This window comes from Ranitomeya imitator, chromosome 5, assembly GCF_032444005.1.
Source record: "Ranitomeya imitator isolate aRanImi1 chromosome 5, aRanImi1.pri, whole genome shotgun sequence".
NCBI classification, from domain to species: Eukaryota; Metazoa; Chordata; class Amphibia; order Anura; family Dendrobatidae; genus Ranitomeya; species Ranitomeya imitator.
The window spans coordinates 610512076-610535238 of record NC_091286.1 but is presented as its reverse complement, the minus strand read 5'-3'; the positions used below and the strand labels follow the sequence as shown (position 1 = coordinate 610535238).

The 23163-nt window shown below is 46.3% G+C and overlaps 1 protein-coding gene across 1 annotated transcript in view; it reads left to right on the top strand.

The window, feature by feature from the left end:
• The window catches only part of LOC138638604 (ribonuclease H1-like), a 176061-nt gene that overhangs the window by 7906 nt on the left and 144992 nt on the right, over positions 1–23163 (top strand). Inside the window, exon 2 of the mRNA XM_069728045.1 lies at positions 3428–3471. Coding sequence (XP_069584146.1) covers positions 3428–3471 — 44 coding nt within the window. The remainder of the gene's footprint in view (positions 1–3427; positions 3472–23163) is intronic.

Genomic DNA, 23163 nt, shown 5'->3' with positions numbered 1-23163 from the left:
GGTAATAACTCTGGAACGCTTCAACAAATCCCAGTGATTTTGAGATTGTTTTTTCGTGACACATTATACTTTATGATAATGGTAAATTTAGGTCAATATGTTTTGTGTTTATTTATACAAAAATATAAAATATTTGAGAAAAATGTTGAAAAATTAGCAATTTTCAAACTTTGAATGATTATCCCTTTAATCTAGATGGCCATACCTCAGCAATCCATTAATAAATAACATTTCACACATGTCGGCTTTACATCAGCAACATTTGTAAAATGTTATTTTATTTTGTTAGCATTTTAGGAGGATTATAAAAATATAGCAGCAATTTTTCATTTTTTCAAGGAAATTTACAAAATGTATTTTTTTTTTAGGGACTTATCCATGTTTAAAGTGACTTTAGGGGTCTCATATATTGGGAAACCCCCAGACGTGATAGCATTTTAAAAAAACAGCACCCCCTGACATATTGAAAACTGCAGTCAGGTAGTTTATTAACTCTTCAGGTGCTTTACAGGAATTAATGCAAAGTGGCATGATAGGAATGAAATAGTGTATTTTTACCACCTAAATGCCTCTAACTTCTGAACAGGTTACTACAGCAATCAGACTCTAAGGCCGTGATTTGGTCATGAATTGCCATGGCAAACATCAGGACCACAAAATCAAGATCTGAGGGCACCAATTTGGTTAAATAGGAAGCCCCCACACTCTGTTAACCATTGATAATGATGTAGTCACTATTGACAGCAGCATCTAAGGGGTTAAACAGACTTGGACGGTGCAAGCACTGATCGGCTGATGCAGCAAGTTGTCAGCTATAGTGTACAGCCGACAGCAGCCGGATTGTCCCCTGTATGGGGAGGCTATTCTCTTATATTTCAGGTCAGTTAAAAGACGTATTGGCTGTCATTAAGGGGTTAAAGCATTTATTTCCCTTAATTCTGTTATACAGGGCTGGTTAGGGAGAGAGTGTAATCACACATGGCTGAATGCTGCTGTATTGGAGGACATTGGGGACCTGATAGGTTCCGTTTTAAATTTTTTAGTAGTGATGAGCGTAAGTGCTCATTACTCGCATTTGCCGAGGGTGCTTGGGTATGTGCTGAGTATTGTGGTTGCCTGAGTGACAGCCACAGCTGTTAGGCTGTGTGCACACGTTGCGGTTTTTTCGCGTTTTTTCCTGATAAAAACGCTATAAAACTGCATACAATAAGCATCCCATCATTTAGAATGAATTCCGCATGTTTTGTGCACATGATGCGTTTTTTCCGCGAAAAAAACGCAGCATGTTCATTAATTTTCCTTTTTTGCGGATTTCCCACTCCAAAATGCATTGGGAAGTGTCCGGAAAAAAACGCGGCAAAATCGTGGCAAAAATGCATGCGGTTTTCTTGCGGATTTCTTGCAGAAAATGTCCGGCATTCTCAGGAATTTTCTGCAAGAAATCCTGAACGTGTGCACATAGCCTTAGGGTGAAATTTCTCTTGCAGAGACTCGAGTCTCCGCAAGATAAATGAGCATACTGCAGTCTGGAGACACAGGCTGCATGTCCGTCTCCGCATGTAAGGCGCGGGCGTCTCTGGACATAGTGCACGGGGGATTTCATCCACTATGCTGTAACAGCTGGATGTTGTGCAAGTGCGCAGCGTCCAGCCTTTACTGATCATGTGCACATGCCCTTAGATGGCCACAAAACATGCCCGACAAACACTGACCATCCCGTATGCTTTGTCAGTCTTAACATGTCTAAAGCGCATCGGACATATCTACTACAAAATGTACAAATCATGGCGGTTTCGGCAACGTTAATGCTAGCCACAGATTTTACACAGTGAAAATCCTCAACATACAGTAAATTAATAAGCTGCAGATATTAAATCCGCACCATTAAGTTTACACTGGATTTTCTCTGACTAGTGGAAGAGATTTCGTCACATATTCTGTAGTACTCAACAGAATTTCTGAATGTAAAATCTTCACTGATTACAACCTGAGTGAATGTCCTTAAAGGGGTGTTGCACTACTATGACAACCCCTACTCCTTCCCCTGACTTGGCCCAGATGGAAAAAAAAAAGCTTATACTCAGCGCTGTGTCTGCACTTGCGGTCACGGGGCTGTGATGCAGCGTTGACACGTGTCCCTGGCGCCCAATCAGCGCTGGCATCACTGTGTCCGCCTTTGGACGTTTTGAACATGAAATCTGACTTCTTCATGCTCAGTATGAAGGCGGAGACAGTGACACTAGAGCTGACTGGGCGCCGGAGTAACGTGTCACGACACAGCTGGAATGGCACCAGCTCGGTAGGCTTTTTTATTTTATCGGGGTCAAGTGTGGGGAATGAGAAGAGGTTGTGGACAACCCCTTTAATATTCTCCATATTTTTGGTAAATTAAAGGAACCAGTCATGTCCCCAGACTCTTAACCTACAAAGATGGGGTTAATCTGCAGTTTAATAGCATTACAATGCTGTCCAGTCGCCACACTTTGTTCTCCCTCCCAGAAGAAGATAAACTTTATTCCTCTCGGAAGTTGTCGACTTTGTTGTGCCCAGAGCAACTTCAGTAACTGTTTACAGCATTTTGAGCGCAGTTGTAGGTGCGGACAAGTACCGTATTTTAATAGCTGGTTCTGCACAGAGTGCCTGCACTGTGAGCTGTCCATCAAAGTCCCGGGGCATGCTCACATCGGCAGCTCACTGTAAACTGTGGTGACCACCTGTTGCAGGCAGGCCTTTATGACTGAAAGCTGTTGGGTCTCGGGAGGAATAAAATTTATCTCCAATAGTCGCAGTTTTAGTGTGGTGGCCGAACAGCATTGTAATACTATTAAAAGGAACCATTCACATGCAAAAAAAACCTATTGGCCTGTAGATATAGGGTTAATAAGCAGGTTAATAGCGTACTGAGCTTGCCTGGCACCTGCACTGAGAGCCCCGCTGCCTGGAGGAATTGTACTTTATCCTTCCCAGCAGCGTTTGGCGGTCAGTCATTGGGGTGGCTCTGGCACGGTGTCAACTAACGTTCTGTGTATAGGGAGCAGCAGCTGTAACCATGACCCGGCACTGACTGAGAGCCGGACCTAATGCGGATCCAGGTGTCCGTGACCGGAGCTATTACAGCTGCTCTCTACACAGAAGCAGTGACTGAAACCAAATGCTTCTGGGGGAGTAAAGTTCCTTTGATCCCAGTGGTGGAGGCTTTTGGTGCAGGTTCAGAACGCCAGTAACCTGCAGATTATCCTGATAGATGCAGATTAATATAGTTTTACTCTGTATCTTCAGATAAATGAGGTTTGGGGACATGACAGATTCCCTATAAAGCTGGCTTGCTCTGGACATGATGGTTGATTTGTTTTCAGGACAGGATTTCAGTGTATGTTCAACCTTGACACATGAGACCTGTAATTAATGTTGTGCTTTGCTATTGCAGGGAATCCAGGAACTACTCTTCATCTGGAAGCTACAGGCAGCACGGTAGGGATGAACTTTCCTAATATCTCAGTATTCAGTTCATGTACTGAGCGATTAGTGTCTGTTCACATGTCGCAGATTTATTGCAATTTGCACCTTTCCCATTTATCTGATTTGGATTGTGGAAATCCATGAATTTGAATAACCTCAGTCACATGTGTGGAATGAGTTTATAAGTTACTGAGGAATTTATCATTAGAGATGTTTGTTTGTAACCTTGTTGTCATAATTTTCACCAGATTTATTGGGGTGTTGCTCAAAGTTGGATGAAAATTTTTGCATCTTTGAATGACCATTCAGAGTTTACTTTCTACTTTTTACATCATTCCCCTATCTGGAGTGAGAATTGATGTGCAACAATAAGTTGTATTGAGGTACTGTTAGCTAGAAAAAATCAACATGCCGTATATACTCGAGTATAAGCCGACCCCCCCCTAATTGTGCCACAAAAAACTGGGAAAACTTATTGACTTGAGTATAAGCCTAGGGTGGAAATGCAGCAGCTACCGGTGAATTTCAAAAATAAAAATAGATGCCAATAAAAGTAAAATTAATTGAGACATCAGTAGGTTAAGTGTTTTTTTGAATATTTATTTAAAAGAAAACATTAAATTAGCACTGTAAGTGGAAAAAAGGTCAACAAAAACAATACGGTAACAACAATAACTTTAAAAGTACAAAAACCATAGATCAATCAGCAACCAAGCTAAAACACAAGTTAAAATCCTTCAAATTCACTGGATTCATCATCTGTATCTCCAAACAGAGCCTCAAATTCAGCTGGTAAGAGGTTATCAGCATAGACGTTGTCATCATCACTGAGTTTGTAATCACCGTCACTGCTGTCATTCTCATACAAAGCGTTGTCTTCACTGCCATCCATAGCGTTACTAATGCCACACTTCTTGAAGGCCCGTTGCACCATGTCCTCTGGAATCTCTTCCCATGCATCACGAACCCACTTTGCTATTAATTCTATGTCCGGCTTCATCAGATTTCCAAGTTTTGTCAGTCGGGCTTGACCAGATGACATCCATTCATGCCACATCCTTCGCACACGGTCGTTGAAAGGTTTATTTAAACAAACATCTAGGGGCTGCAATACAGATGTAAGTCCACCTGGAATAACCGCCAGAGTAACTTGAGAAGACTTTGCCAGTTTTTTTGTCATCAGATGTGTGTGTGCTCTGAACATATCCCAGACTAGTAATGATGGTTTTTTCTTTAACGTTGCTCCTGGTCGTCCATTCCAAATTTCTTCCAGCCATTTTTTTGTTCCATCTTCATCTATCCAGCCTTTAACATGCACGCGCACTGTAATTCGTGGTGGAAATTTGACCTTTTTAGGCAAGGTCTTTCTTTTAAAAATAATGACAGGCTGCAGCTTAGTTCCATTAGCCAAACATAAAAAAAACAACAACTGTGAAGTGGTTTTTTCATTTCCTGTGGTTCTGAGTAAAATAGTTTTGTCTCCCATATTTGCCACCGTTCTGTTGCTTGGAAGATCAAAAGTCATAGGTGTTTCATCCATATTTCCAATATCTCCCAGGTCATAGTTATGGATCCTTCTTTGTTTTATGATGAATGAATGGAATGACATCACTTTTTCATCAAGGTCTTTTGGCAACTTTTGTGAAATCTTTGTTCTTTGCCGCAAACATAGGCCAAATCTACTCATGAAGCGGGTACACCATCCTGCTGATGCAACAAAATTTTCAATGCCTGGTGCTTTCAATTTGTCGTCTTTAGCCATTTGAAGAGCACATAAGCGAATTCCCATGCGTGTTACGCAGTAACCATTTTGACGACACTCCATAACCCATTTATGCAATTCAGTCTCTAGAGCCTCGTATGACATCTTCAAACCACGTCGAGCTTTTTTTGCCTTTGGAATCTTTACCAAGTCAGCTTTCATTTTCCGCCACTCTCACTTGTTTTTCGTTAACACAAAATTCCCTACTTGCTATACTGTTATTGCTTTCTTCTGCTCTTGACACAACCTTAAGTTTGAAACCAGCTTCGTATTACCTGCGTTTTTGTTTTGGTCCAGGATCAGAAGTATTGGGATCCATTTCGAACGGGATAAAACAAAAACTTAAAAAAAAAAATCCATACTAAAGCGATTAAATTCTCAAAATACTGTATATCCAAGACCACAGACCACGTAATGCTCCATAAAGTTCATGATGGGCCCATGAGATGCTCTATATAAAAATGTCACATATAATGCTCCATACAGTTCATTATTGCTCCATAGATGCTCCATATAAAGCTGTGCCCCATATACAATGCTCTGCACTGTTCATTATTTCCCCATAGCTGTGCCATATAGTGCTCTGCACCGGGGTTGAGCGACTTTTAGTTTTTTAGGGTCGAGTCAGGTTTCGTGAAACCCGACTATCTCAAAAGTCGAGTCGAGTGAAATCGGCCGATTATCGCGAAAAGTCGGGGATCGACTGAAACACGAAACCCAATGCAAGTCAATGGGGGAGCATAGTCGGCTGTGAGTGGAGGCCAGGAAAACATGTACAGTACCCATTTTAATGGCAAAAACATACATTCTTGTTACTGAAGCTTGTCAATCTTAATTTACCTTAAAATAATAGTAAGGCATTGGAAATTGGGGGTCATTTGGCTAAAGTTGTGGGGGGTAAGGCTGGTTCAAGTATTTAGTGGGCCCAGGAAATCTGGACCACGTCACGGCAGTGGAGCAGGGAGAGGTAAGTATTTCAACTTTGCAAGTGCTGTGATCCTGAGCAAGCAGGGGGGCCCACTCGTTGGCACTGGCACAGGGCCCCTCAAAGTACGGCGGTGTGTTTGCACGGCGGGGGCGCCTCCCACCGGCAGCGACACTTTTGCGTCCTATGAGGGGCCCTGTGCCAGTGACGTCGCCAACGAGTATTCCTCCCCCCACCTGATGAAGGAACCTGCACTTTCATTTGCACCTTCCTCTTTGTCCCCGTGTAAGGTGGTATGGTATGCGGGAAGGGGAACCTGACTTTCAGCAGGGTCACAATCTTGCTGTGTAGCGTGCACGGGGAATGTTGCGTTATGGGTCATTGTACCAGCAGACTCATCTATCACTGGCTGGGCAATGGGCATGATGAGGAGGAAACACAGATATAGGCCCAAAGAATAAAGTGGGCTAAATGCAGTTCAAAATTGGTAACAGGACTAACCAGGGGGTTTGTTCAGTGGAGGACAACTGTAATGAGAGGCTGACACAGTGAGTAGGCCCAAATCAGTAAGTAGGCTAAATGCAGTTCAAAATTGGTAACAGAAGTAAACAGGCGGCACTGGTTTGTTCAGTGGAGGAGAACATCAAGGAGCTGCAGACACCGTTAGTAGGGCCAACAACACAAGTAGGCCAAATGCAGTGTTATATTAAAAACAATTTAACGAGAGCCTGAAGATAGAAGCTAGGGAAAGGCAACCTGGAGAACACCTTGGAGCGGAAGACACCGTCTCTACAACCCAGACCCAACTTGTAGGCCTAATGCAGTGTTGTTTCAACAACTATTTAACAAGAGCTTCAAGATAGAAGCGAGGGAGAGGCAACAGAGAGAACACCTTGGAGCGGAAGACTCAGTTTGTAGACCACAACGAAACTTGTGGCCCCAATGCAGTTTTATAATTCTGATAAGCTGAAAATCCGCCATTTTTTTTTATAGAGGACAGCTGTATTAAGTAGCGCAGACACACTGCTAGTAGGCCTTAAACCACAAAGTAGGCTCACTGCAGGATGACAAAAAAGTTACATGGGTACACTGTCGGCATTGGTGAGCTCAGCGGAGGACAAATGGAAGGAGGGACCGCAGACAAACTTAGTAGGCCTACAATAAAAAAAATTAGGCTCAAAGCAGTTTGAATTATCTTGCAGAGGTACACAGGCAGCATTGGTGTGGTCAGCGGAGGACGATTGGAAGGAGTGTCTGACAGTTAGTACTCCCAAAAAATAAATAGATGTTAATGTCTCGCAAAACAACAAAACCAAAAAACAAAAGGGTGGCATACTTGGGTACAGGGGTGGGCTCCTCTGCTGAGTTTCAGACCTAGTAATTTGGCGCAAAGTATTTACTGGTGCAAATATAGGACAGTGCCCCTGACTATTTTAAGTAGCATCATACATGTCAACACATTGGTATTGTCAGTGCCAGGCATTGAAGGATGTCAGCGCATAGACTAAACATTGGTGGAGCTGTGAGATAATTTTGCAAGTGGTAGAGCACTGTTTGAGCTGGGGGGGGGGAACTCCCTTGTGGCCGGCGGTACAGGCCCAGGGCCCCTCATGTTACAACGGTGTGTCTGACATTGGTTGCGCGCCACCACCGCCAGAGACACTTTATTGTACTATGAGGGACCCAGTTGCAGTGCCGTCGACCAAAAGCGGGCACACCCACCTCTTCAGACAAACGGCACTCTCACGGGTGCTTGCACCAAGTGGCGCGACCACGGCCCCGTGGGGGGAGTTAGCCCATTTAGGGAGGTGTAAACATGTTGTATGCTGGACACACAGCTGCTGCAAATTAAGAGATTGGAACAGTCAGTAAGACGAGTCCACAAGCAAGACCTTTTTATAGGAAAGCTAGGTGTCAGCCGGGAATGGTGGGGCAAAATAATTTGAAATCCACGAGTGGTTCATTTTAATGAAGGTTAGATCAACATTTTGGGTAGCCAGACGAGTCCTTTTTTCGGTCAATATTGAACCAGCAGCACTGAATACTTTCTGATAGCACACTAGCTGCTGGGCAAGCAAGCTCCTGCAATGCATATTCTGCCAATTCAGGCCAGGTGTCTATTTTGGATGCCCAGTAATCAAATGGGAATGACGGTTGAGGGAGAACATCGATAAGGGATGAAAAATAGTTAGTAACCATACTGGACAAATGTTGTCTCCTGTCACTTTGAATTGATGCTGCAGTACCTGTCCTGTCTGCGGTCATTGCGAAATCACTCCACAACCTGGTCTGAAAACCCCTCTGTATAACGCCACTTCTGATTTGTGCACCTCTAACACCTCTGCCCTGTTGCCCCCTGCAGCTCATGTGAGAACCATCACCGGCGCTGTGTGCTGGGAATGCCTGAATCAAACGGTCTACAAGAGTTGCTTGTTTGGTTGCTAAAATTTGTTCGAGGTTCTCATGTGGCATGATATTTTGCAATTTGCCTTTATAGCGAGGATCAAGGAGGCAGGCCAACCAGTAATCGTCATCGGTCATCATTTTAATAATGCGTGGGTCCCTTTTGAGGATACGTAAGGCATAATCCGCCATGTGGGCCAAAGTTCCAGTTGTCAAATCTGCGGTTGTGCTGGGTTGAGGGGCAGTTTCAGCCAAATCTACGTCACTTGTCTCCCTAAAAGAACCTGAACCCGGCCTTGCAACGCCACCAGTTGCTATTGGCCCCGGAGAAGCTTCCTCATTCAAAAAATACTCATCCCCATCATCTCCCTCGTCCTCCTCCTCTTCGCCCGCTACCTCGTCCTGTAGACTGCCCTGACCAGACAATGGCTGACTCATCAAGGCTTCCCTCTTCCTCGGCTGCAGACGCCTGCTCCCTTATGTGCGTCAAACTTTGCATCAGCAGACGCATTAGGGGGATGCTCATGCTTATTATGGCGTTGTCTGCACTAACCAGCTGTGTGCATTCCTCAAAACACTGAAGGACTTGACACAGGTCTTGTACCTTCGACCACTGCACACCTGACAACTCCATGTCTGCGATCCAACTGCCTGCCCGTTTATGTGTGTATCCTCCCACAAATACATAACAGCATGCCTCTGTTCGCACAGTCTCTGAAGCATATGCAGTGTGGAGTTCCACCTTGTTGCAACGTCGATGATTAGGCGATGCTGGGAAAGGTTCAAAGACCGCTGATGGTTCTGCATACGGCTGGAGTGCACGGGCGAACGGCGGATATGCGAGCAAAGTCTGCGCACTTGGAGGAGCAGGTCGGGTAACCCCGGATAACTTTTCAGGAAGCACTGCACCACCAGGTTTAAGGTGTGAGCCAGGCAAGGAATGTGTTTCAGTTGGGAAAGGGAGATGGCAGCCATGAAATTCCTTCCGTTATCACTCACTACCTTGCCTGCCTCAAGATGTACAGTGCCCAGCCATGACTGAGTTTCTTTCTGCAAGAACTCGGACAGAACTTCCGCGGTGTCTGTTGTCGCCCAAACACTTCATTGCCAATACAGCCTGCTGACGCCAGTAGCTGCCCGATAATGGGACACCTGGTGTGCAACAGTGGCAGCTGTGGATGGAGTGCTCGTGCGACTGCGGTCTGAGGAGGAGGGGGGGCGAACGCCTACAGCCAACTGTTTCCTAGACCGTTGGTTAGGCAGAACTGTCCCAATATTGCTGTCCCCTGTGGACCCTGCATCCACCACATTAACCCAGTGTGCCGTGATGGACACGTAACGTCCCTGGCCATGCCTACTGGTCCATGCATCTGTTGTCAGGTGCACCTTTGTACTCACAGATTGCCTGAGTGCAAGGACGATGCGGTCTTTTACATGCTGGTGGAGGGCTGGGATGGCTTTTCTCAAAGTGTCGACTGGGTAGCTCGTAGCGTGGTTCTGCGTAGTCCATCAGGGCTCTGAAAGCTTTGCTTTCAGCTAACCGGTAGGGCATCATCTCTAATGAGATTAGTCTAGCAATGTGGGCGTTCAAACCCTGTGTACGCGGATGCGAGGATGAGTACTTCCTTTTCCTAACGAGAGTCTCATGTAGGGTGAGCTGGACTGGAGAGCTGCAGATCGTGGAACTAGCGGGGGTGCCGGTGGACATGGCAGACTGAGAGAAGGTTGGAGATGGTATTCTTGCTGGTGCCCTACATGCTGTGTTTCCTACTACTGTTGTCGCAGGTCTCGACCTACTCTCTGAGTCCACCGTAGAGATGACGTCACGGCATCGGAGAGATAAGACACAACGCACCAGGGCTGTATCTGAAATATCTCTAATTTTAATAAGCTTACACACACTTTTTATGCATTCTTGTGTCGGACGCGGATCCTCCATATATGGGCTAAGCGTCGGAGTGTATTACTCCCTTGCCTCCCTATGGTTACACAAACATATTTTTACACAGTACATTATTCGTTATTTTACCAAGGACATTCCCTGCTACAATCTGCAATAACAGCTAAAATGAAGAATAGTGAATAACAACGTGTTTATCTGACCTATAATAACACTTACACAAAATGGAGGCAAGCAAGATAAAATGGATCCTGCTATAACAAATTCCCCCATTTTATTCACTATTCTTAATAAACTGTACTGGCCGTAGGATTTGTTAGTATATATCATCAGCTGTGAGTGCAAAATTTCCCAGTACATACAGAGATACACTTAAAAACTATTTTGAACACTATATATGCAATAAGGACAATCGCAGCAATATGCAATAAGCTTTGTAAAATCCCAGCTACCCAGCCCCTGATCCCCTTAAACCAATTGGCTGGATTTAGGAAAGAAAGTATCTGACCACCAGCTGTCCTTAGTGCGATCATTATCTTTGTCATATTGGTCTGAGTCTTTGAACATCTTCTAACTTTAGCTTCATCTTTATAGTACTATTTGGATCTATATAATGACAACAAGCGGGTCCAATAACTTGTCACATACGGCCTTGTGCTACTGTTAGACAGTCTAATACTATAGTATGCTGGTTGGTTACTATGAGTTGATTTTGGACAGCAATGGTGGTATTTAGTATATCCAATATATCCCAAATTTGGCCAATCTAGATAGTCTGTGGCCCTAACCAATTTATCCCACATTTGTGTAATCATAGGGTAAATAAAAATAGAACTGACAATTTTATTGGCTATGCCCATTTGCACTGTGTGGTCTCCCTGAAGCGCGTATTATGTATCATTCTTTCTAACAGTATAGGTTTGAAAGCATCAGTAGAACATGAAGTCACATCAAAACTAATTTGCAAACCATATGTTGGAACTTGCCCTAAATCAGTTAGTCCAGTCTTATTCCTAGTTACCCAGGCCCCACCCTTATAGGCCAAATATTGTAGATGTGTACTACTTCCTGAGAGATTACCTTGCCACCAAGGGTATCCCACCCATCCTACAATCGGTATACCGACGGTAGTGTTCCATAACTTAACATTGTTCGTGGCGTTGTTGGCAAGTGTGTCAGAACAATCAGTCCAGGCAAACAGTTCCTCAGGTGACACAGGGATAGCCAGGAAGGGGATACTTGTGGCTGACGTCGGTGAATGCGTACAGATCCAACAGTCTGATAAGGGCTGGGAATTTCTCAACAAGTCCTCTATCAGTTTTCTGTGATGTTGCACAAACTTATTGTTCAAGGATTTTGGAGAATTCAGACTGCCCCATGCAATTACGCATAATATCATGGAAATCGAAACCAGTTAAAACATTGTTTCTTTTATCGGCTGTCAGGTTCTTTAACTCGCAGTGTGATGCGTGGATCCAACTAGGTTTTCCTTCGAGCTTGACAGCTGTGGCTGTGGTCAGGAGCACTTGGTATGGTCCGTCAAATCTTGGTTCCAGGCTCTTCCGGACGTGCCGCTTTATCACTACCCAGTCTCCTGTCTCCAAGGGATGGTATCCAGGAACCTTGTCTGGGTCTGGAAGAGAACTGAAGACAGTTAAATGCACTTTAGCGAGGTGTCCATGTAAGGCCTGCAAATAGCTAGTCAAGTCCTGGTACTTGAGCTGCAACTGTTGTGGAAAGAAACATCCAAGATTGGGGCCCCTGCCAAACAGAATCTCATACGGTGACAGTCCTGTCTTCCTGTTTGGGGTATATCTTACTGAAAACAAAGCCAGTGGAAGGCATTCTGTCCATGGTTTACCAGTCTCTGCCATTGCCTTCTGGATTTTAAGCTTAAGAGTTCCATTTAGTCTCTCCACTTTTCCACTGCTCTGTGGATGGTATGGAGTATGCAATGCTTGACTTACCCCCAGTGCTGCCATTACCTCTGACATGATCTCTCCAGTAAAATGGGAACCCCGATCGCTTTCAATGACTTCAGGAACTCCATACCTGCATATGATCTCAGCCATCAGTTTCTTCGCCGTTGTCTTAGCCGTAGTTTTGGCAACTGGGTAGGCTTCTGGCCAACCTGAAAATAAATCAATGCAGACCAACACATACTCATACGTCCCTACCCTAGGCAACTGAATATAATCAATCTGCAGTCTCTGGAATGGGTAAAGGGCCCAGGGAGTGTGTTTGGATGGAGTTTTCACTGTCCTACCCTGGTTATGTGTGGCACATATCATGCAGCTCTGTACCTGCCTTTCTGCGCAGGTGGAAAACCCGGGGGCAATCCATTGTTTCTGTAGGGTGTCACACATGGCCGTCTTCGAGTGGTGCACATTCCCGTGCAGAACCTGTGCCATCATTGGGTACAGTGCCTGTGGTAGGCAGACCTTTTCACCCCTCCCCCATAGTCCAGTGACTGTATCAGAGCAGGCTCCTATCTTTTGCCACCTATCTTTCTCCTCCTTACTTGCCTGTTCTTGTAAGCGGGCTAAGATGTCTTTTGACACAAGTGGAGATGGTGGGATGTCCAGGTGACGTACTTTAGAGGCTACAGGACTGCTTGCTGCTTTCTTAGCAGCCTGGTCTGCCAGTGCGTTACCCTTCGTCTGTCCATCAGTGCATTTGGTATGTGCCTTTACGATGCCTGCTTGGGTGGGAAGCTGTAGTGCATTCATAAGTTGCTGGACTGCCTCAGCATGTTTAATGGGGTGGCCATTTGCTGTCAGGAAAGCTCTGGCTCTCCAGATAGGCCCATAGTCGTGTGCAATGCCAAAGGCATACCTGGAATCAGTGTAGATATTTACAGTCTTACCTTCTGCTAGTTTGCACACTCCTGTAAGCGCCTTGAGCTCTGCTTCTTGTGCAGACATATGAGCTGGCATTGACTCTGCCTTGATTACCTCATGTTCTGAGACCACAGCATATCCGGTACAGAAGCGTCCTTGGTCATCTTGGTGACGGGATTCATCTACAAAAAGCTCAAAATCAGCATTAGGTATGGGCACACTAGAGACAGTAGGGAGACCAGCTGTTTCCTGAGACATCAGTTCTAGACAATCATGTGGTTTGGAAACCTGATCTTTTTCTTTCTAGAATGGATCCAGAGGAACAAGTGTCCTTTTCCATGTCACCTCCCCCTCCCCCATTTGGATCCATAGGAACTGGTAGAAGAGTAGCGGGGTTTAGGACAGTGCACCTTTTCAAAGTCACAGTAGGCATGAGAATAGCACACTGAAGTCGCAGCTGTCTGGCCATGGACAGGTGGCTAGGTTGTACTTGGTTAAGGGTACTATGTACATCATGTGGGGTATGGACCATCAGTGGGTGATCCAAAACAATCTCTGAAGACTTGTGTAGCAACAGCTGGACAGACATCACAGCCCAAACACAGGAGGGACTTCCTCTTGCCACTGTATCCAAGCGGCCGCTGTAATAAGCAACAGGTCTCTGTTTGTCTCCATGAAGCTGAGTCAGCACACCCGTAGCATGTCCTGCATTTTCATGAAGAAAGAGGTTAAAGGGAAGGGCATAATTGGGGATGCCCAAAGCTGGAGAGGAAACAATGCATAATTTCAGAGAGTAAAAACAGTCAAGTGCCTCTGGTGTAAGGCAGAAGGGGACAGATTGCATACAGTCATATAGAGGTTGCATTAAGATGGAGGCAGAACGAATCCATGGACGACAGTAGGAAGTTAGTCCTAGAAACACACAGAGGCCCTGCACATTCCGTGGGGGCTGCATGTCCATGATAGCCTGTTTTCGCTCAGGGGTGAGGTGCTTTTTCCCTGGAGAGACAATGTCCTAAAAACACAACAGTACTTAAGCAAAACTGTAATTTTTGTTTGGATACTTTGCACCCCTATTCATAAAGAAAAAAGAGTAAAGAGATCGTGGCCATCTTACAAAGAGAACGAGAAGGAGCACACAGCAATAGGTCATCAACATACTGAATGAGAACTACTCCTTTAACATGCCAGCCTTGTAGGACTTGTGCCATGCACTGTGAGAAGATAGTAGGAGAATTCTGGGCTCCTTGTGGTAGGACAGTCCAAGTATACTGCTTATTGCGGAAGGTAAAAGCAAAAAGATACTGGCCATCTGGGTGCAATGGAACACTGAAAAAGGCATTTGCCAAGTCAATCACTGAAAAACAAATACTATTAACAGGTGTGCCAACAAGGTGTGTGGGTTAGGAACCAAGGGAGCAAGCAGTTCTGTTGCGGCATTGACTGCTCTGAGGTCATGGACCATTCTATAATTCACCGGCTCCCCAGGCCTAACCTTCTTCTTTACTGGATACAGGGGAGTGTTGCAAACGGACTGTGTAGGCACAACAGCCCCTGATTCCAGCAATTTTTGTAACTGTGCGTCTATTGCAGCCTCCTGAGCAGCACTCAAAGGGTACTGACGCAATAGGGGCGGTGCTGCCCCTGGTTTCAATTTGACTATTATGGGAGGAACTTTGAGTTTTCCCACATCAGTTTTGTCTTTTGCCCACAGATCAGTGGGGAGTTGATCCAGGGCAGGTGCAGTGGGCGGATCACTTTCTGCAGTACTTGCAGCTGCATCCAGGGCCATGATCTTGCAGAGGGTACTGGGTTTAAGTTGAGGGGTCATAGTCACTGATCCGTCATCATGGTAAGTAATAACCGCCTGTAGTTTCCAAAAAACGTCAGCACCTAGCAAATTACATTGTCCCCTGGGGGCTACCATTAACTCAGTCAGAATGGTCTTCCCACAAATGGAGAGGGGAATGGGTTCTGTCAGTTCCAAGCTCTGGGTCGGCGCATTGAAAGGTGTGGCCATGACAAAGTCAGTGGTGTCACGGAAGGGTAATGGACAGTCTGAATGCGTGATAACTGAGTTGTCAGCTCCCGTGTCAACCTGAAAGTCTGCTGTAGTTCCTCCTGGCAGGCTCACCTGTACTGTACAATCGGGGGTGGGAGGTAGAGTGACTAGAGGACACAGTTGCAGGCTGCCAATTACCTATTCGTCGGTCTGGGGGGTAGCAGGGGTGGGAACCTTATCTGGGTATGGGTTTGTGCGACAATCTTTCCTAAAATGTCCTGGTTTCTTACATCCGTAACACAATCTAGGACCCGTAGTGGGTCCTCCACTTCTGTGAGGGTCCACTCCTCTGAAAGTGAACCTTAGTCTTTTGCTTCTGCGAGTCCAAGCTGACTCCATGTGCAATCTTAGCAAGATCGCCTGGGGGGCAGGATCTCCAATCTGGTCTACTTGCCATCACCTTCTCTCTCACATACTTATCAATCCCTTGCATATATGCATGACTTAACGAACGTGTCGCAGTTCTATCATCTTCACCATAACCCATATCAGACCATCGTTGTTGCAACCTGTAGAAATAATCAATGGGGAGCTCCTTCGGGTCCTGTACAGTCTTCTAAATGCACCGATACTTCCTCCTGTCTAATCTTACAGGCTTTTTCTAGTGCCTCAACAAAGTCAGACCCTGACCTGGCATTGTTAGGTTCTCCGCCTTGGGGACCATTTCCCCCTGGTTACATTTTAAATGTCTCAGCTGTCAGTTGGGTAGAAGGTGCTTCCCCCAGGGCTGAATGCACTAACTGTTGCATGTCCTGTCTGGTTGCCTGGTAAGTGTGCTGTATCACCCCACACTGTCTGGCAAAAGTCATAGGTCGTTGGTTAATGTCTGGCAGCTGTGCAGTCAAAGACATCTGTTCTGTGGGAGACCATGGCTGATACCTACTAGCAACATGGTAAGTCGGAGGTCCACTATCAGCTGTGCCGTCCTCTACTTTGGATCGTGTACCACTTGAGACTGGTTTTCATGAAGTCATGTCATTTACCTGAATCTAATTCCCCTGAGGGGTGGAAGCCTCCTGCCTTCAAGAGCACACTAACCCGCTTCTGGGATTACTTTCCCTGGACTAATTCTCTGGGATTACTTTCCCTGGACTAATTCTCTAGCACTATGGAACCCTGTACTTGGTTCCCAATTCTATTGCTAGTATACTTGCAGGCTGAAAACTTATCAGACGGACCTTTCCTTCTCACCTAGAGTAGGCTATGTCCTCCTGCCTTAGTCCTAAACTATAGGTTTACTGTGCTCACAGGTTACTGTATTAGCTTGCTTCCAAGATTGATAACACAGGTATATGAACAGACAAACAACAAACACTCCACAAGCACACCACACAAAGATCATGGGGTCAATCATTTTAGTCTAAAGGTACTGTCACACTAGACGATATCGCTAGCGATCCGTGACGTTGCAGCGTCCTCGCTAGCGATATCGTCCAGTGTGACAGGCAGCAGCGATCAGGCCCCTGCTGGGAGATCGCTGGTCGGGGAAGAAAGTCCAGAACTTTATTTCGTCGCTGGACTCCCCGTAGACATCGCTGAATCGGCGTGTGTGACACCGATTCAGCAATGTCTTCACTGGTAACCAGGGTAAACATCGGGTAACTAAGCGCAGGGCCGCGCTTAGTAACCCGATGTTTACCCTGGTTACCAGCGTAAAAAAACAAACAGTACATACTTACATTCAGCTGTCTGTCCCTTGCCGTCTGGTTCCTGCACTGACTGCTGGCCGTAAAGTGAAAGCAGAGCACAGCCACAGCGGTGAGTCACCGCTGTGTGACTCACCGCTGTGCTGTGCTTTCACTTTCACTTTACGGCCAGCAGTCAGTGCAGGAACCAGACGGCAAGGGACAGACAGCTGAATGTAAGTATGTACTGTTTGTTTTTTTTACGCTGGTAACCAGGGTAAACATCGGGTTACTAAGCGCGGCCCTGCGCTTAGTTACCCGATGTTTACCCTGGTTACCGGGGACCTCGGGATCGTTGGTCGCTGGAGAGCTGTCTGTGTGACAGCTCTCCAGCGACCAAACAGCGACGCTGCAGCGATCCGGATCGTTGTCGGTATCGCTGCAGCGTCGCTAAGTGTGACGGTACCTTAACAGTGGAGTCATCAGTAACCACACAATGAGGGTCAATATCTGGGTTCAAGGGTACCTGAGCCGGGCAAGCCCGTGATTTTACCTGATCCTGGTCGACTAGAAGAAGGGGAGAACCCGTCCACAAGTGGAATGACGTAGGCAGAATATAATCAGTATTCTCACCCCAGCGCTGTGTGATGCCACTAGTCCCGGGAAGTCCCCTGGTCCATTACTGGAGTCGGCCGGGTCTCAGATGAAGCACTCAGGTCCCTGTTCGGGCAGCCAGAATTGTTGTCGCAGGTCTCGACCTACTCTGAGTCCACCGTAGAGATGACGTCACGGCACCGGAGAGATAAGACACAACGCACCAGGGCTGTATCTGAAATATCTCTAATTTTAATAAGCTTACACACACTTTTTATGCATTCTTGTGTTGGAGGCGGATCCTCCATATATGGGCTAAGCGTCGGAGTGTATTACTCCCTTGCCTCCCTATGGTTACGCAAACATATTTTTACACAGTACATTATTCGTTATTTTACCAAAGACATTCCCTGCTATAATCTGCAATAACAGCTAAAATGAAGAATAGTGAATAACAACGTGTTTATCTGACCTATAATAACACTTACACAAAATGGAGGCAAGCAAGATAAAATGGATCCTGCTATAACACTACGAAACTGGTGATTCCCTGACTGCTTTGGCCTGGCGACGAAATCTGCACATTTGCTGCAGGTGGTGCGGGAAATGGTGGGCTTACAGTGAGGGAAGGGATGTAGCGTTGCTGACTAGCTTCATTGGCCGAGGGTGCTACAACCTTAAGGGACGTTTGGTAGTGAGTCCAGGCGTGCAAATGAATGGTGGTTAAATGTCTACACATGCAACTTGTATTTACACTTTTAAGATTCTGACCTCTGCTTAAGGTAGTTGAACATTTTTGACAGATGACTTTGCGCTGATCATTTGGATGTTTAAAAAAAATGCCAGACTGCACTCTTTCTAGCATCGGATACCTTTTCAGGCATTGCAGACTGAGCTTCTTTAACCGGATGTCCACGCTGTCCTACAACTGGTTTTGCCATGCGTTTTTGGCCAGATACGGGCCTGGCAGATGGAACCTGTTGCGATGTTGATGCCTTCTGCGGCTCCTCCTCCGCTTCAGAGCTACTGCCGCCTGCACCCTGTTCCCCCAATGGCTGCCAATCGGGGTCAACAACTGGGTCATCTATGACCTCCTCTTCTATCTCGTGTGCAACTTCGTCTGTGTCACCGTGTAAGCCAGTGGTATAGCGTTCGTGATGGGGCACCATAGTCTCATCAGGGTCTGCTTCTGGATCAGTACACTGCGAGGGCAATGTTGTGGTCTGAGTCAAAGGAACAGCATAGTAATCTGGCTGTGGCTGTGCATCTGTGCACTCCATGTCCGATTCAACTTGTAATGGGCATGGACTGTTAACTGCTTCACTTTCTAACCCAGGAACGGTATGTGTAAAGAGCTCCATGGAGTAACCCGTTGTGTCGCCTGACGCATCCTTCTCAGTTCTTGGTGAAGACAAGGAAGCGACTTGTCCCTGACCGTGAACATCCACTAACTACGCGCTGTTTTTACATTTAGCAGTTTCAGAAGAGGAGGCAAAAGAGCTAGAGGCTGAGTCAGCAAGGAAAGCCAAAACTTGTTGTTGCTGCTCCGGCTTTAAAAGCGGTTTTCCTACTCCCAGAAAAGGGAGCGTTCGAGGCCTTGTGTAGCCAGACGACGAACCTGGCTCCACAACTCGAGACTTAGGTGCTATATTGCTTTTCCCACGACCACCTGATGCTCCACTACCATTACCAGCTGGCAATGACCACCCATGGCCACGACCTCTTCCACCAGACTTCCTCACTGTTTGAAAAACGTAACCAAACTAACGGTATTTGTTACTGTAAAACCAGTTACAAGGTGAACTCAAACTTCTGTTGGATTTATATATCCCTTTATAGGTGGGTGAGACTGCAGGGAAAATCAGGCCCAATGTATAACAGTACACAGCTTCAGTGGCAGACAGATATGCCACTAACAGGACTGACGCTGATGCAGACACTACCAATAAAAATCTCCCCCTTTATTTTTTCTGGGAGAATATTGAAGAAATGTGGCCCACTCTCATACAGTATATGTTCTGTGGCACAAAATTTGAGACAGGTGGCACACACAGGAGTGGCACTGAAGCAGAAATGCCAATCTTAATCTCCCACTATTTTTGTATTTATGGGACAATTGGCAAGAAATCAGGCCCACTGTTAGACTGTGTGTTTTCTGTGCCAGAAAATGAGACACAGATGCCACACAGGACTGCCACTGATACAGATTTGCCAATTTTAATCTGCACCCTTTTCTTCTGCAGGGAGACTAGTGAATAAATCTGGGCCACTGTATTAGAGTATATTTTCTGTGGCAGAAAGTGGCTTGAAGAGATATAACGAAACAAAAAAAAGGGGACTGTACTACAATTACTATCTCCCTGCAGTAATCTCAGCAATGTATGGCAGGCAGCAATAACAAGGAGTGGACTGCTGCACAAAAAAAGTCAAGTGTGAACAAACAAGATAGCTGTGCAGAAAGGAAGGAACAGGATTTGTGCTTTGAAAAAAGCAGTTGGTTTGCACAGCGGTGTACAAACAGCAATGCAGCTATCTGGGAGCCTTCTAGGGCAGCCCAATGAGCTACAGCGCTGAGGAAAAAAAATGTAGCCTCCACTGTCCCTGCTAAGAAAAGGTGGTGTTGGACAGTCGAAATCGCTACAGCACAAGCAGTTTCTGGGTTTATATTCCCTGCCTAACGCTATCCCTCTTCTGACGAAGCGGCAGCAACCTCTCCCTATGCTCAGATCAGCAGCAGTAAGATGGTGGTCGGCGGGAACGCCCCTTTTTAGCCCCTGTGACGCCGCAGAAAGCAAGCCAATCACTGTAATGCCCTTCTCTAAGATGGTGGGGACTGAGACCTATGTCATTGTGGGGGTCGTCACGACAATACCCTTCATCCACCAGTCATTCCAAATCAGATTAGGAGCATGTTGGTACCGGATAAGAATGAGTCAGACACAATGCTGGTTCAAACTCGTTGCACGCTCGTGTGTAACGTCACAGCAACAACTGAACTTTATTTCCTGATACACAATATTACATGATCTATTGGGGGAAGGTGTGCAGAGGGCGGGGTTAGGCGGGAGTTAAGCAATGTATCTAGTATTCAGTCCTTCTGGTTGGTCCTGATGAATCTTCCTTTGTCCACATCTTGTCCACATCGCTTTAAGTATCATTTCCAGAGAAATGATACTTGTCCTTCTGGAATGTGTAGCTTGTTCCTTCAGCCGAGTAAAAGTGGGGCAAAGGTGAATACTGGCAGCCATCTTAAATACAGTTAAATTTGGATTTGCAAGCAAAGGGGAAAAACTTATTGTTTCACAGCATAAGAATATATAAAAGTACAAAAGAGTATAAAGACATATATTTTTACCTTGACATCATCATGCTGCCCACACTCTGCGTCCACCTTCATTGGCTGAGAAATGGCACTTTTCGCGTCATTGAAACGCGACTTTGGCGCGAAAGTCGCGTACCGCATGGCCGACCCCACACAGGGATCAGGTCGGGTTTCATGAAACCCGACTTTGCCAAAAGTCAGCGACTCATGAAAATGACCGACCCGTTTCGCTCAACCCTACTCTGCACCATTCATTATTTCCCCATAGCTGTGCCATATAGTGAGCTCTGCCACGTTCATTATTGCCCCATAGATGTACCATAGAAAGCTGTGCCATATAGTGCTCTGCACCGTTCATTATTGCCCCATAGATGTACCATAGAAGGCTGTGCCATATAGTGCACTGCACCGTTCATTATTTCCCCATAGCTGTGCCATATAGTGCTCTGCACCGTTCATTATTTCCCCATAGCTGTGCCATATAGTGCTCTGCACCGTTCACTATTGCCCCATAGATGTACCATAGAAAGCTCTGCCATTGCTGCTTCTGCTGCAATAAAAAAAAATGCCATACTCGCCTCTTGCTTGCAGCTCCTCAGCGTCTGGTCCTGGCGTCTCTCCGCACTGACTGATCAGGCAGAGGGTGGCGCGCACACTAGTGCGTCATCGCGCCCTCTGAGCTGCAGTCAGTGCGGAGAGACGCCGGGAAGATGGAGCGACGCCCGACGTGTGGAACGGGGATAGGTGAATATGCGATACTTACCTTCACCCGGCGTCCTGCTCCTTCTCCCGGACAGCTGGTCTTCGGTGCCGCAGCTTCTTCCTCTATCAGCAGTCACGTTACCGCTGATTAGAGAAATGAATATGTGGCTCCACCCCTATGGGAGTGGAGTCCATATTCATTTCTCTAATGAGCGGTCCCACGTGACCGCTGAACAGGGGAAGAGCTGCGGCACCCGGAGACCGTGGGACGGCAGGGGGAGAGCCAGGAGCACCGGAAGCTAGTAAGTATGCCTCAGCGCCCTCACCCGCCGACCCTGCCACCCACCGTGACTCGAGTATAAGCCGAGAGGGGCACTTTCAGCCCAAAAATTTGGGCTGAAAATCTCGGCTTATACTCGAGTATATACGGTATATACTTTTATGCACAAAAATGTCAAATGTATTGGCAAACCAGAATTATGTTTGCAGCTTTCAAAGCACACTGGCTCCTTCGGGCAGGTTTACAAATGAATAACTGAGACAAGAGCACAACATTTTAAGACACTTGTGCACAGGGTGTATGGGGTGATGCTTCCTAAAGATAAGCCAGGGAAAGCAAATTCAACTTTTTGCCATAAATGTATAGGTGTGGTAGTGATGGCTTAGGCCTCTTTCACACTTCCGTTTTTTGGCATCCGTCATTTTGGCAAAAAAAATCCTGCAAATATGCCTGCAGGATCCGTTTTTTTGCCATACACTTTTATTGACGACGGATTGCGACGAATGGGCACATGTCACATCCATTGTGTTACGGATGCGTCGTGATTTTGCAGCCCGTCGTGATGAGAAAATGTTTAAGGGAACGTTTTTTCGTCCGTTGAATCCGCCATTTCAGACTGTGCATGCGCGTTCAGAACTCCGCCCCCTCCTCCCCGGAACTCATAATGGGCAGCGGATGCGTCTGAAAACTGCATCTGCTGCCCAATTTGTGCACAATTCAGTACAACGTTTGTTGGGCTGACTGTTTGCGACGGCCCCGTTCCGACGGAAATGTGAAAGAGGCCTTAGTGACCTGGTGCAGGTGCGAGCTGTGTCCATGTAGTGAGTCCTAAATCCAGGTGTTATTCACTCCCATTATCAGAATTGAAAATCCTTATCAGTTTGAATTAACCCGACCAAAACGCGCGTTGGGGCGGGTGCACACTCCCCTGATCCTCAACCTCTTGTTGTGTACTCTACACTTTATAGTAAGTATTGCTGTACAAAAATATATGGAGTGGTGTCTCTGATAGGGACGGGCCCCAGTGACTAGTCACAAGCTATGGCTATGTGACACAAGTGGTGCAGGGTAACTTTACCCCTTTCTGACATTAGTTGTACTATCCCGTTGAGGTGGTATGGGCCCGTATGACCACCGACGGGATAGTATGTCTAACGCGATCAGCCCTGCTCACGGGGGAATCGCGGAAGGGTGTCAGCTGACTATCGCAGCTGACATCCGGCACTGCCAGGAGCACGGATCGCTCCTGGCACATTAACCCCCAGAACACTGCGATCAAAGATGATCGC